Below are 15,191 nucleotides of genomic sequence, written 5' to 3'. Positions count from 1 at the left end.
CCGATGCTGTCAACGGCCAGGAAAATAAATTAGTGAAGCAGGCTGGGGTAAGAAAATGGCAAACTGGAGAGCATGTTCAGTCATTGCGAGCAGCAGCTTCTACTCAATTCCAGCCTACTAATAATGCCTTCTAGGAATCTCTGCCCAATGTTAAACTGTCTGATTTCTCGAAAGCCAAAAATCTGGACTTCTGCATGAAATCTCCAGATTTTTAAAATGTTGACAACTCATGAAAAATTTAGAATTGGTGTAACAAACAAAACACATGTGTGAGTGGGACTCATCTGTTGAACCTCCAACGTGTGACCTATGTTTAAAGCTATCATTCCCCCACCAAAGCCAACAAAGACGTCACCACAACCGGCTGCGTTTAGCATCCTGTTGTAAAACTAGGATTTCATTAGATTACATTACATTTTGTTTTTGGATGAATTAGAAGATGGGTTTTATTAACTACGTGGTCACTATCCCCACAAACTATTTAAATAACTTAATCTACTCTTGCCCAGGTGTTTTCATTAATCAGTTTCCTACAATATGCTCCCTTGCCTTCTAGTTTCATTCCTGTAAAGTACTGTACTTCTGTTTTCTTCCTTATATGAAACTACCACATGTGGTAAGAGTTATTTTCCTATTAGTGTAATCTTCTTTTACCCAAAGGAGAAGAAAATCTCTAATCATTTTTTTATATTTGCATTCAACATATCCATCTACTTACAGAAGAAATTGTGGGAATAGAATAAATTAAAAAGACTTGCTGCCTCTAGTTTAAATAGGATTTTTAATCCATATAAAATCTTTCTATATTAGCTAAATTCTTATAGTTTAGAAACTAAAGATAATATAAAAGAATAAACCCTAAAATTGCTAGCTCTATATAAAAAAATATTCATATTCATGGATATAAAACCATGAGATTTTTAATGTTTTATTATCGCCTCTCCATAAATACTTGCAAAAGGACCAATCTGACAAAGCCAATGTATGATTATAAACAGAAATAAATGTTTGTAAATACTAAAATTATAAGCAATGTAATATTAAATAAATCAGTTACCTATCTGAAGTTAGAAGGCAATGACCTCTTGTACAATTAAATTTCAAAAACCAACATTTTAAAAATTATCAGCTTCATCTGGTGTAAATAATGCATCTGAATCCTAATTTTAGGGCTAATAGTAATTTTAAAAGATTTCTTAGTTTTTAATGTAATCTGTTGAGAGATGTTTTCTTAATATTAAAAAAAAAAAACACACAATAACAAGAGGACCAAAAAACGTGTATTAAAGAAGTTTTATGACTTAGCAAAGCTTTCAACGTATATGCCTATATACATGTATATACAATACATATTTGCCTATATTGACATATACATTGTCTACATTTGTCAGTGACAAATACAGTGGCTGCTCATATGAGAAAATATGCATATAAGAGTCATTTTACCAATAATGATGCCACTGGATAATCTATTTTTAGTTTCCAAAGGCAAGGTCCTAAACATTACAAATTCCCCTATTAGTATTTTTAAATGTCTGAGTGTTCCTACTTCCCCTAAAAGGTATGCTGTAACTACTCAACTGTGTCTTTTCAAAGACACCCTAAAATTAAAAAACCCACTGCTTTGTATTACGTATACATCACTTGAACTCAACATTCTAATAATAAAAAGCAAATTTAAGGAAAAATTACAAACTTAAATTGTAATCTGCACATCAGATTACGTTTTCAAATGTATCATTAGAGCTCACAGATAAAACAATAGTAACAAAAAGAAACCCAGTAAAATATCATATTTTAATTTTATCTAAGATATAAATTAAAATAAGGCATAAGAAAAACTTTGAGACAATATATGTATGTGAAAAACTGACCACTGAAAGATGCAAATAATTCATACAATATAGCATAAGCTTTAATATATAAATTAGATGTCATTTCATCAGCTGTTTATTAGTCACATCAGTCTAAACTTTACATATTAAAATATTGAAAGGCTAGAAAACATCACTGCAATATAGATTCAATATGGGAAAATACATATTTGTGGCTTTATATACAATGTAAAGTAGTCCATTCTATACAATAGTTTTCCAAAATATAAACGGCACTTTACATGCAATAGGACATACCAGGCTGGATGTCCTAATATAATTTACTATATAGAAAAATAAAAGAGACAACACCTTTTTAACAGAACAGTTACATAGCAGACATGGAATGTAGAATAAGATTCTGCCTTAACACACTCTTGGATAAGATTAAAGAAATATGAAAAAGGACAGTTTCTACTATTTTCAATTAGCATTTTTAAAATGAAGACTACTGTGATTTATATCTTCTAATTGTATCACAAACTGAGAAAACATAAAAGGGAAAAGAGAGGGGGAAGAAAGGAAACCTGATCCTTTATGAATTTTAAACATCAGCCCTGCCTATGGGCTGCATTTAGGCTGCTTTTCTGTTGACGGTTTCCTAAATTACTTCTGCGACTCTGCATTGCGCATCAGCAGTCAGATGAATTTTCCAGACTTCATTATGCCATTGTGTAACCATAGCTGCCACAATGTAGTGCCACAAGAAGCCTGTCCTTGAGTATTTCTTTACTTGGGTATTCAGGTAACTTGAGCATGTTGATGCTTTAAAAGAAAAATATACCACTATTAACTAAGAAATCTCTGAAATTTTTTATTGTTTTGTCTAGCAGTGAAAACACTACTCAAAATTAACATAAAACCACCCTCTTAAATTTGCATTCAAATTGGAAAACCCTGAAGTAGTATTTAAAAAGGAAAAAAAAAACAAAACCCTGCTGCATTGCAGTTTCCTTTAGCATGCAAATGTAGTAGAAGAAAATAAGTTCCCTTCAGCCTAAAATAAATAAGCAATAGGGCAATTTAGTTTGAAATGATGGTGTAACTCAGTGATACTTATGACAGTGTAATTTTAGTGATACTTGAACTATATATATTCAATTAGAGTATAGGTAGGTAGTTTCCTCAAACATTTTCCCTACCAAAAAAGGGGAAGGCAAGAAACTATGTAGCTACTTATTTATCAGTGATTACAAAATGTTGAATAGAGATCACTGTTGAGATTTTCCTCTCAATGCAGCAATACAGATTTTGATCATTCAAAATTAATCAGAACAATTTGCAATGCATTTAAATAAACCAATTTAACATACCATGTGCTTGAAGTCGGTAGAAGATTTGGAGTATATGGCACAGCAGCAATTGTAAAGTTTTGCAATCCACTTCCACCCATGATATTAGCAAATCCACCATGTGGGACCCTGGAACTAAGAGTTCATATCTTAGTAAGTTGTAATCATGCAAGGAAAATCTTGGTAACAGGTATATTTCAAATTAGCAAAATGACTAGTATCTAGTAGATGTTCATTAAATATCTGCTGAATAAATAAATGGCTTACTTGATTAATTCAAGCAACAGAGGCTCTTACATGTTATCCAAATGATCTCCCTGTCTGTGAAAAATATCTAGAGTCAAAGGGTTTTTGTTTTGTATTGTTTTACATGGTGGGAAAACTAGAAAACTATTTACACTTCTCTTTCCAGAGATTTACATCGGTTGTATTTTTTTTTAAATGTCCCCTAACATAGTGAGACCACAGGAAGGTGAACAAACTCAGAAGTCTCACAGTTCCTAATTTCCACACTTAAAACTACAAAACTGCAGTCATCAAAACAGTGTGGCACTGGCATAAAGACAGATACATAGACCAATGGAATAGAGAACCTCAAAATAAACCCTTGGGGCTTCCCTGGTGGCGCAGTGGTTGAGACTCCGCCTGCCGGTGCGGGGGACGCGGGTTCGGGCCCTGGTCTGGGAGGATCCCACGTGCCGCAGAGCAACTGGGCCCGTGAGCCACAATTACTGAGCCTGCGCGTCTGGAGCCTGTGCTCCGCAACAGGAGAGGCCGCGATAGTGAGAGGTCCGCGCACCGCAATGAAGAGTGGCCCCCGCTCGCCGCAACTAGAGAAAGCCCTGGCACAGAAACGAAGACCCAACACAGCCAAAAATAAATAAATTAATTAATTAATTAAAAAAAATAAAAAATAAAAAATAAACCCTTAAATATATGGCCAAATGATTTTTGACAAGAGTGCTAAGAACCTCCAATGGAAAAAGGACAGTCTTTTCAACAAATTGTGTTGAGAAAACTGGATATCCACTACAAAAAAATGAAGTTGGACCCTTACCTAACACCATATACAAAAAGTTAACTCAAAATGAATCAAAGACCTAAATGAAGAGCTAAAGCTATAAAATTCTTAGAAGAAAATACAGGGGAAAAACTTCATGACACTGGATTTGGTAATGATTTCTTGGATATGACACCAAAGGCACAGGCAACAAAAGAAAAATAAATTAGACATCATCAAAATTAAAAAGTGTGCCAAAGGACACCATGAACTGAGTGAAAATGTGAGCCACTAGAGAAAATATTTTTAAATTATAAATATGACAAGGAATTAATATCAAGAAAATATATAGAACTCCTACAACTTAACAACAGAAAATAGGGACAATTTTTAAAAGTTAAAAAATAGGGACAGGACTCAAATAGACATTTCTCCTAAGAAGATACACAAATGGCTTATAAGCATTCGAAAAGATGCTCAATCAACATCACTTGTCATTAGGGAAATGCAAATCAAAACCTCATTGAGATAACCACCTCATAGGCATTAAGATAGCTATTAAAAAAAAAAAGATCACTAGAAAATAACAAGTATTGGAAAGCACATGCAGAAATTGAAACCCTTATGCAATTGCTGGTGGAAATGTAAAATTGTGCAGCCACTGTGGAAAACATTATCACAGTTTCTCAAAAAATTAACCATAGAATTACAGTAAATATCCAAAAGAATACAAAGTAGAAACTCAAACAGATATTTGTACATCCATGTTCATAGCAACATTACTCACAATAGCCAAATAGTGGACTCAACACAAATAACTGTCCATGGATGAAAGGATAAGCAAACTGTGGTAAACACATACAATGGAATACTATTCAGCCTTTAAAAGGAAGGGAATTCTGACATATGCTACAATATGGATGAATCTCGAGGACATTATGCTAGGTGAAATAAGCCAGTCACAAAAAGACAAATAATGTATGATTCCACTTACATAAGGGACCTAAAGTAATCAAATTCATAGAGGGACTTCCCTGGTGGCACAGTGGTTAAGAATCCACCTGCCAATGCAGGGGACCCAGGTTCGAGCCCTGGTCTGGAAGGATCCCACATGCCGCGGAGCAACTAAGCCTGTGCACCACAACTACTGAGACTACTGAGCCTGCGCTCTAGAGCCCACGAGCCACAACTACTGGGCCCATGTGCCACAACTACTGAAGCCCGTGTGCCTAAAACCCATGTGCCTAGAGCCCGTGCTCCACAGCAAGAGAAGCCACCACAATGAAAAGCACGTGCACCACAACGAAGAGTAGCCCCCACTCAATGCAACTAGAGAAAGCCCACAAGCAGCAACGAAGACCCAACACAGCCAAAAATAAATAAATAAAAATAAATAAATCGATTAAAAAAATTATAAAATTCATAGAGACAGAAAGTAGAACGGTGGTTGCCAGAAGCTGGGGGTAGGGGAAATGGAAAGTTAGTGTTTAATAGGTACAATTTCAACTGAGAAAGATAAAAAGCTCAGGAGATGAATGGTGGTGATGGCTGCACAAATATGTGACTGTACACAGAACTGTACACTTAAAAATGATTAAAATGTTTAATGTTAAGTATGTTTTACCACACACACTAAAAAAAACTGTCGAATAATGCACCAGGATTTTCTGTCTGAAATCACAGATGATATGTTTACAATCACAGGGAAAAAAAACAATCCAATATAAATAGATCTCTTCCCAGCATTTTTCTTTTCTAGCTGGGAAGTAGTTTGGTTGCTATTAAACACTTTATTGATGAAATGCCTAAGCTTACTTTAGAAATCCAAGTCAATGTTAAAAGGATGCCTGCATCTTGCTAACAAAACACTAACACATGAGCAATTCCTACTTAGGGAAAAAGAATATCTAAAGACCTGAATATGTCTGTAAACTGAAACATTACTTTCTGCATATTTACCTTTGCCTAAAAAATTAACAAAGGTGACCAAAAATGAAAAGGAATAAAAGGCAAGCTGTTTACAATTTCCTACAGAGGCAGACTTTAAAAACAAGTATTCCACTTCACCAGGACAAGGTGAGAAGATGAGCCTTGACACTGATTCTTACACAAATTATAGCACAGTATTTCAATAACAGAATGACCTAATATCTTTCATATAAATAAATTTTGAAAAATAAGCTTAAAAAATCAGATGATCCCCCAATTTTCATATCTAAATTGAAATTATTCTGTAAACTGATATTCACAAACAATCTCTGAAACCTTACTCCTCTTCCTCTAAACTACAATGACTGGGCCCCATACTTGAATAACCAGTGGATCTTAGCTAAGATTATGGCTCAGCAAGCTTAAGCGTGTATGAGAAAAATAAATGGTCTTTGGTTGAGTATTATGACACCTGACTTATACAATGTAAAATTACAGTTAATAAAAATGAAATATTTCTATTTTATACACAAAGAAATCATCAAGTCTGACTTTCATTATTCTTAAGAGATAATGAAACAAGAGTAAGACATTTAAGACAGCCTTGTAGATAAACAAAATATTGTCACCACCATAAAAATAGTTTAAAGTTACTGTTGATACAGATTCTTGCTTCTACAACTGGAACACATTTGACTCTTTAGTAAGATTGTTCTAAATTATACTATGGACACAGAGAAAGACATTTTACAGTCTAAATATAAATGATAGAATTTTCCGAAAAGTGGAAAAAAAAAAACACACTCTAGGTCTAGAATGGCAAATGCTATACCTATTGATAATTGGGTCTAGTGTAAAAGGAAAGTTAAGGTTTAAAAGAACTTAAGACTTAGTTTGAATTCAAAACAAGGACTCCATGTAGACTAAGTGCTGAAAAGTGGATTCTTCAACCTGAAGATAAAGCTTAGCTCCGTGTAGTTTCCCCTCAGCTTCCTTGGCTTCTACTCTTTTTTTTTTAACCTCTTTATAATTGCTTTACAATGGTGTGTTAGTTTCTGCTTTATAACAAAGTCAATCAGCTATACATAATACATATATCCCCATATCTCCTCCCTCTTGGCTTCTACTCTTTACCCACATCCTTCATCTCAGTTTAAATGGACTCGCAGCTACACTTCTCAACCAATTAAACAGCAAACAGAGCAGTCCTTTTCAGCATTGCTAACTATGACTGTACTATTGACACGGGAGACGTACTGTGTATTACTAATCGAAGTGTTTTTTATTCTACAAGAGCAGCAATCTAACAGACATTTTTAGTACTAGAGAACTTGAATAATTGTTTCCTACATCTTAAAGATTCATACCAACCGAATCATGAAGGAAAATATAATAATTTAGTAAATGGTGTTTAAATATAAACTGCTTAGAAAAATAATCAAAGAGCCCTGCCTTATAACATAAACCAAAATAAAGTCCAGATGGCTTAAAAATTGGTATGTAAAAACAGAAACTACAAAAAAGTTACAGAAAAAAAGGTAGATAAACATATACATACAAAATCTTGGGAGTAGGGAAGAATTTATTTAAAAAAACATAAGGAAAGTACTGATAATCAACTTGCAACCTAATTTAGCACTTTCATTATATAATTTTTATAAATTAAATTTATAATCTAAATTACAGGGAAATCTGTATGTTTAACTTAATATAATTAAAAGGCAAATGATAAACTGGAAAAGATATTTGCAGAGTTAATGTCCCTATATATAAAGAACATTAAAACCAAATTTTTGAAAATGATGGTAGAATAATGTGTAAAAAATAAAGAAAGGAAATCCACACCAAAGTATACATATATGAAACTATGAAAATAAAAATGATTACATCCTGTATTGATAGAATAAAAGAAATAGGCTGAGGTGACTACTGATATCTTTCTGAAGGTTAAACGAACAATGTCTCAAGGTTATAAAAATTTATACACTTTTGTATCTAAAAATTTCCCTTCTAAGAATTTATCCTATACTTTTATCCTATATATCCTATATATTATATTTATCCTATAATTTATAAATAATCAAACTGGGCTGCAAGTATATAAAGCACAAGAATTCCTTATTTGTTCAGCATTATTCATAAACAGGAAAATTTAGCAATAAAGGACAATATCAATTAAGGGAGGTCCATAGACTGAAGAATAGACAGCCATTTAAAAAACTAGATCTATAAATGAAACAATTTTTAATGATACATTGCTAAATTCAAAAGTTTTAAAACAGGAACAATGTTTTTTAGAAATAAAAATTTATATATGAGAAAAATTCTGGAAGAATAACCAAAATATTAAGTGATTATATTCAGAGACTGATATTAAAGGTGATTTTTTAAAAATCTGAATTGTCTAACCTTCCTACATAGAAAAAATAATTTTTGTTTAACGCTTTTTATTAAATTACTCAAATCTCTAGGTATTTCCTGGCACTAAGTAGCCAAAAAAAAAAAAAACAAAAAAAACTGACAAGATTTTCTTTCATATCTTTAGTCTACAATCTGTGAATAATTCATGTTTTATTTATTCTTTGAAATTAGGTATATAGTATATATTATATAGGTATATAGTGTATATTTTTCTAATTATATACCTAAAAAACTAAGAAAATACAGCAAAATATTAATAGTGTTATCTCTAAATAGTGTAATTACTTAATGGGATTTTCATTTTCTTCTATCTATATAGTCTCCATTTTCAAAATTTTCTATAATGGTTATGAACTACTTTAAAAATAAAACAGTTGACTTTAAATTACATATATATAAGATAGATATATATTCATACTATGTTTTTAAAACAGGTAGGAAAAAATACATCAATTTATTTACAGTGCTTATTGCTGGCAGGTGATGGTTTTTCTATTCTAATTTTCTGTGTTCCAACTTTCTTAGAAGAACCATGTACATTTATAATGGAATGATTGAACTATATTTTCATAAATAGAAGGACACAGATGAAATTCTAAGTTATCAAGAATGAAAATCAGGAATTCCCTGGTGGCACAGTGGTTAAGAATCCGCCTGCCAATGCAGGGGACACGGATTCGAGCCCTGGTCCGGGAAAATCCCACATGCCGCGGAGCAACTAGGCCCGTGCACCACATCTACTGAGCCTGCGCTCTAGAGCCCACGAGCCGCAACTACTGAGCCTGCACGCCTAGAGCCTGTGGTCTGCAACAAGAGAAGCCACCACAATGAGAAGCCCACGCACCACAACAAAGAGTAGCTCCTGCTCACCGCCACTAGAGAAAGCCCGTGCGCAGCAATGAAGACCCAATGCAGCCAAAAATAAATAAATAAAAAATAAATTAATTAATTAAAAAAAAAAAGAATGAAAATCAGACCTTTTCTTTTACATCTTTCAGAACTGTAAGTTAAAAGAGGTTTAAATCATCTAGTTTTCTAATATCTATGATATTTAATTGGTTCCAAAAGTAGACTTTTCAAAGTGTGGTATCACAAATTATTTTTCAGGCCACAAATCTTAAGACTTTAAAGTTTGATAAGAATTGGAGAAAAACTGCTGTGTACGGGTATTATTATGTATTGTGTACATGTGTGTGTATGTTGTCCCAGCAACAAATGTTGGCTACTATCATTGACTTACCTGCAGAATGAAAAGACTAACAAGTTATAAAATATAATATACATGCTGATAGTCCTGATTGGAACAGTTTATCTTTTATACCTTAAATAAACATTTACTGAGCACTACTATATGTTTTAACTTTAATGCCTAAATAAACCTTTAATATCTAAACAAATGGAAAAGGAGGTGAGAAACTGATAATTCAGAGTAATAATTCATTTTGAGTTATGTCTAAGCCATTAGAAATGGAGTCTATTAAATTCTTTCCACATTATCATAAAAACACTTCTTACCTGCCAGTAACAAACTGCAACAGAAGAACTCTCTCCTCTGCAGTAATATCTTCCACAACTTCCCAGAACCACTAAAAACAACAATAAAAAACTTAGCTCATATTTCAGACCAACTGCAGGCTTCTTAGTACCAGAGAAATATGCAATATTCATAAAGCATATTTTATTCCATGAAACTCATTTATCAAAAAAGATTTCATACAAAGCATTCATATGCAATTCCCATGAGAAGATTTAGGGAAAAACTAAACTTTGTTAATTAATGTAGGTTTTCATCCAATAGTGCTGAAAAGCTTACAAGATTAAATAGCAAAACTTAACTTCATTCTAAGCTCTAGAGAGACTTTACCTGAATAACTGGATCTTCTCTTTCATAGCCACTTGTGTATTCAGTATTTTTTATCCAATCACTCACATCAATTTCTGGCATGCCAGAAAGCAGTAGCTCCTTTGGGGAAGAAGAAAAATATTTCATTAATCTTCTCTGGGAAAAAAAAGTGATTACATTTAAATAGTAAATTTGCCTTAAATAGAAACTAATCCCATGTAAAACTGATTTATTTTTGTAACAGTGTCTGCAAGTCATCAATAACAAGTACTACCTGAGAGAGAACCCTTGATACTAATAATCTCAAATATTGTGAGATGTGGAGATGTCTCTACACTGATACAATTTAATTAAAACATGAGATAACAGTTTACCTTTATATAGAAACACATATGCCACAACAGTTTATATGTGCAATAATTTTGTGAACATTATTATCTTTGGTTTATATATATTTTATGAATTTGTTAAATTCTATAAAAATACTGTACTCAGTATGAAAGTGAAAACAAAGACCTAAATAAATCTGGGTTAAGCAATGGAAAAGATCAAGAAGCCCTAATCACTAGGGAAAAAAAGGAGTTATTATAATAAAAATAGTTATTATTTTTAAAAAAAACAAAACAGATTTAGGCCTTTGAAGAACTCTATTCTGGAATAATTCCAATCCAACTTTCAAGTCAAATTTCTCCAAGGTGAAAAAAAAAATGCAATTTTCCTACTAATGACTTTTGGTAGCCTTCTTTTTTCCAGGAAGATCATCAAACAAACAAAATATCAATCCAATAACTAAGAATGAAATTAATAATGGCAAAAGTATTTACCATCATGTTCCCCAAAAGAAAAGAGAACATGAAAAAGGCTTGCCCAAATCTCTGAATCGGCCCGTTATTTCACAGTTGGATGTTTTTACACAGTAAAGTGAGGTAATAACTAGCCTAAGCTTAACACCGACAAGCCAGAACAGCAGACTTTGTTATTGCTGTTAGATGAGATAGATACCATGTGGTTCAAAATCACTTCTCCTACAGCAACTCCTCATAATATATACCTGACTAGTATAGAGTATGCTCTGAAAAATACTAATGAAGGTCAGTCTAAGGTGGTGTCTCAGAACTCTTGGGTGTTTCTGGGATCTATTTAAGGAGTCTGCAAGGTTCTCCCTTTTCCAACTTATCTGAGGCTGGATTTTCTCCATATAGTTCAACCAAGCAACATATCACAACAGATTATAAGCAGAAGCAGATATGAGAACCCAGTTTCTCCTATTAATCCAGACGTTAAAGAAACTTGCGAAGATGTAAAACAATGCCACTTTTCCCACGATTTCTGTTTTATTCTGGAAAATGCAGTTTTAATTTCTTAAATGTTTTATGTTAATATGTAATGAATTGTTATTTTTATGTGAATTAATAAAATACTTTACATTTCTGTTTGAATTTCAAATACAGTTAAGTATCAATTACTATAAAGCACATAAACAAACTCTTTTCTTGTAAGGGGTCCTAAGACCAAAAAGTTTGAGAACTGCCTGTCTAGGGTGTGTTTTAGTCCTCCTTGCCATAGTATTATAAAATACTTTAACTAGATGAAGGCATTCTGGTAGGGTGCATTTTATCACCCCCAAATACATTCTCCATCTTCCTTTGCACATTCTGTGCCCCAAGAGGCTGATCCCTGCAGACTGGCTCTCTTGCCTGTTGGTTTCAGGTTGGGTTCCATCACTGGGAAACAGGCAGGAGTCTGCAGGTAAGAGTATTTTCTGCTCCCTCCCTGCTTCAGTACATCTTTGCAGTAGCTATGTCTCCTCAACTAGAGCTGCCACCTGGTGGCCCCTGGTGGTTCAGGCTCTCACCGGGCTCCTCACAGTAATTCCTCCACTTGTCTTCAATTCTAGGGGTGATAAAGGCTTTCCACTGTTGCTATTCTCTGGATGCCTCAACCATATCTTGTTTATTCTTAACCTGCCCATGCCTCTTTAAGTTCCTTCATTAAAGTTTCTTTATTTGAACCACCTGGGGAAATTCTGTTCCCTGGCAGTGCCCTGACACAGATCTGCCAAAAGGAATATGGATGATTGTTACATGTTTCTTACAACCCATGAGTTTAATCCTCTTCCCTTCTAGGCTGAAGATAAGCTTTTAATAATATTAAGTATGCTTTCATTGTTAATAATTATGAATAAAAATGAGACGATATTCTCTCAAGAAATTTTAAGCATTTCATGAACATCATATGTTATGACTTTGTGAAGAGGACAAAGGATCTTTATTATCCCATTTAACACCTGGGCAAAAAAAGTTATTAAACTGACTGAAAACAGATGAAATGGGAAGTCCACAATACCAAGTACATATGCATATAACAAAAAGATTTTAAATCCCAATCAATTTATTTATTTATTTTTTTAATATATATATTTTAAAGTTATATATTTATTTATTTTTGGCTGTGTTGGGTCTTTGTTGCTACGTGCGAGCTTTTCTCTAGTTGCGGCGAGCAGGGGCTATTCTTCACTGCGGTGTGCGGGCTTCTCATTGCGGTGGCTTCTCTTGCTGTGGAACATGGGCTCTGGGCGCGCGGGCTTCAGTAGTTGTGGCGCGCGGGCTTAGCTGCTCCGCGGCATGTGGGATTTTCCCAGACCAGGGCTCGAACCCGTGTCCCCTGTATTGGCAGGCAGACTCTTAACTACTGTGCCACCAGGGAAGCCCCTATTTAAGATTTTTTTGATGTGGACCATTTTTAAAGTCTTTATTCAATTTGTTACAATACTGCCTCTGTTTATGTTTTGGTTTTTTGGCCCCGAGGCATGTGGGATCTTAGCTGCACCCCCTGCATTGGAAGGCCAAAACTTAACCACTGGACCACCAGGGAAGTGACAAAGTAACTGAATTGGTCTGTTGGAATTAGGTACAACATATATAACCCATAAACTAATAGTCAGAAACTGAGTCATGCAGGTGTTCACAGCTCTTAGCTTACCTAGAATTTACATGACTCAGTGTTTTAATATCCTGGTACCACCATGGATAAACTCATAAGCAGCAGAGTATGGCAGGACAGTCCCCAGACATTTGAGGAACCCCTCAACTGTAATAATGTTATAGACATAGTAATCACAAAATGTTGTCACCATTTCTGAACCTGATGATCATCTCTTGACTTGAGACTGCGTTCTGTCCACAAATGGATGAATACAAATCCAGTTAAGGACACTGATGCTACTGGATACCTTCTTTTCACTAAAACTCTAGAATCTAACCAGTATCCTTTAACTCTGATGAACATCTAGCTTAGATGTTTGCACCAACTTTTTAAAAAAGTTTTCTATCCCAGTGTAGCAGAGCCCTTTCCTACGAAAGACACAAAGTCACACCAAAGGTTCTAAAACCAAGTCCTACTTATAGTTCACGCCGCTGAGAGGCAATACTGACGAAGAGAGACTGGGCTGTGGTCAGAGACCATGGGTTCACAGTCTGGCTGTAACACATACTCTGTGAACATGAGCAAGTCCCATACCTTCTTTGGCCTAGTTTTCCTCATCTGCAAAATGGGAATAATAAGTTACCTCAGGGGTCTGATGTGAAGGTTTTAAATGTTAATACACATGAAGTACCTGGCAAATACTAAGTGTTTAATAATAATAATTATCATCACTGCATAAATAAGCGTCATGCCAACAACACTGCTCTTCCAAAACAATCCCACCATCTGAATCAGCTCAACTTAGTAAAGCCAGAGTAGAAGACAGACTAGGAATCCTGACCTAACTTCTACTGTAAGAACCACAATTAAAAACTTACCAGTAGCAAACCTAAATGTAAAAGACAAAGGAATAGAGTTTTCAGAAGAAAATACAGGAAAACACTTTTGTGACCTTGAAATAAGAAACAATTTCTTAAACAGGACACAAAAAGCTCCATTCATTTAAAAAAAAAAAAAGGGAAGAGAAAAAACAAGTGATAAACTGAACTGCGTTAAAACTAAAGACTTTTATTAGTTAAAAGACACCAGAGTAGAAGATCTTCATAATACATATATCTAACAAAGACTCCTATAAAGAATATATAAAGATTCCTACAAATCGGTGTACAAAAAAAAAAACAGAAAAATGGACAAATTACTTGAATAAACACTTCAAAAACAGAGTATACAAATGGCCAATAAACATACACACTCAATCCCACACTCAATACCAGGGAAATACAAATTGAAATCACCAGGAAATACCACTACTATTCCACCAGAATGGTAAAAATAAAAAAGACAAAAATATCAAATGCTGTTCAGGATGCAGAATACCCAGAACTCTCGTAACCTGTTGGTGGGAGTGTAAACTGACATACTACTTTGGAAAACTACTTGCTAGTATCTACCCTAATAGAATAAATGCACCCCCTAAATCCCAGCAATTCCACTCCAAGATATATAATCTACAGAATAGCCTGAAACTGAAAACTACTCACCAAATGTTCATCAAGAGTAGAAAAGACAAAAAAAAAGTATATTGACACAATGAAGTACTATAGAGCAATGAAAATGAACACATGACAACTGCTTGCAATAATACATATGATTCTCACAAACAAAAAGCTGTGCTAAAGAAGTCAGATATATTCTAGGTGATTATTCCATTTACATTAAGTTCAAAAACAGGTAACCTAGTCTATATTATTAGAAGCCAGGAAAGTGGATACCCATGAGGGGTGAGAGTGACTGCAAGAGGACATGGGAGGGATCTGGGGTGTTAGGATTTCTCAGTTTCTTGATCTGGGCGCTGTTTCATGGGTGTATACAGTTTGTGAAAATTCATCAAGCTATACATTTACGAT

At 34.1% G+C, this 15,191-nt stretch overlaps 1 protein-coding gene across 3 annotated transcripts in view; it reads right to left on the bottom strand.

The window, feature by feature from the left end:
• Positions 1 to 1,890: 1,890 nt before the first annotated feature.
• HACE1 (HECT domain and ankyrin repeat containing E3 ubiquitin protein ligase 1) overlaps positions 1,891 to 15,191 on the bottom strand; it is a 94,352-nt gene continuing 81,051 nt past the window's right edge. For all 3 annotated transcript variants that reach the window (XM_082405210.1, XM_082405209.1, XM_082405211.1), the window contains 4 exons: positions 10,381 to 10,479; positions 10,032 to 10,102; positions 3,188 to 3,301; positions 1,891 to 2,639 (listed from right to left, as the gene is read on the bottom strand). In XM_082405210.1, coding sequence (XP_082261336.1) covers positions 2,537 to 2,639; positions 3,188 to 3,301; positions 10,032 to 10,102; positions 10,381 to 10,479 — 387 coding nt within the window. In that variant the 3' untranslated portion in view covers positions 1,891 to 2,536. The remainder of the gene's footprint in view (positions 2,640 to 3,187; positions 3,302 to 10,031; positions 10,103 to 10,380; positions 10,480 to 15,191) is intronic.

Source organism: Balaenoptera borealis (assembly GCF_965194805.1).
Source record: "Balaenoptera borealis genome assembly, chromosome: 9".
Taxonomy (NCBI): domain Eukaryota; kingdom Metazoa; phylum Chordata; class Mammalia; order Artiodactyla; family Balaenopteridae; genus Balaenoptera; species Balaenoptera borealis.
The sequence above is the reverse complement of the archived record's forward strand: the minus strand, read 5'-3'. Positions and strand labels throughout refer to the sequence as shown.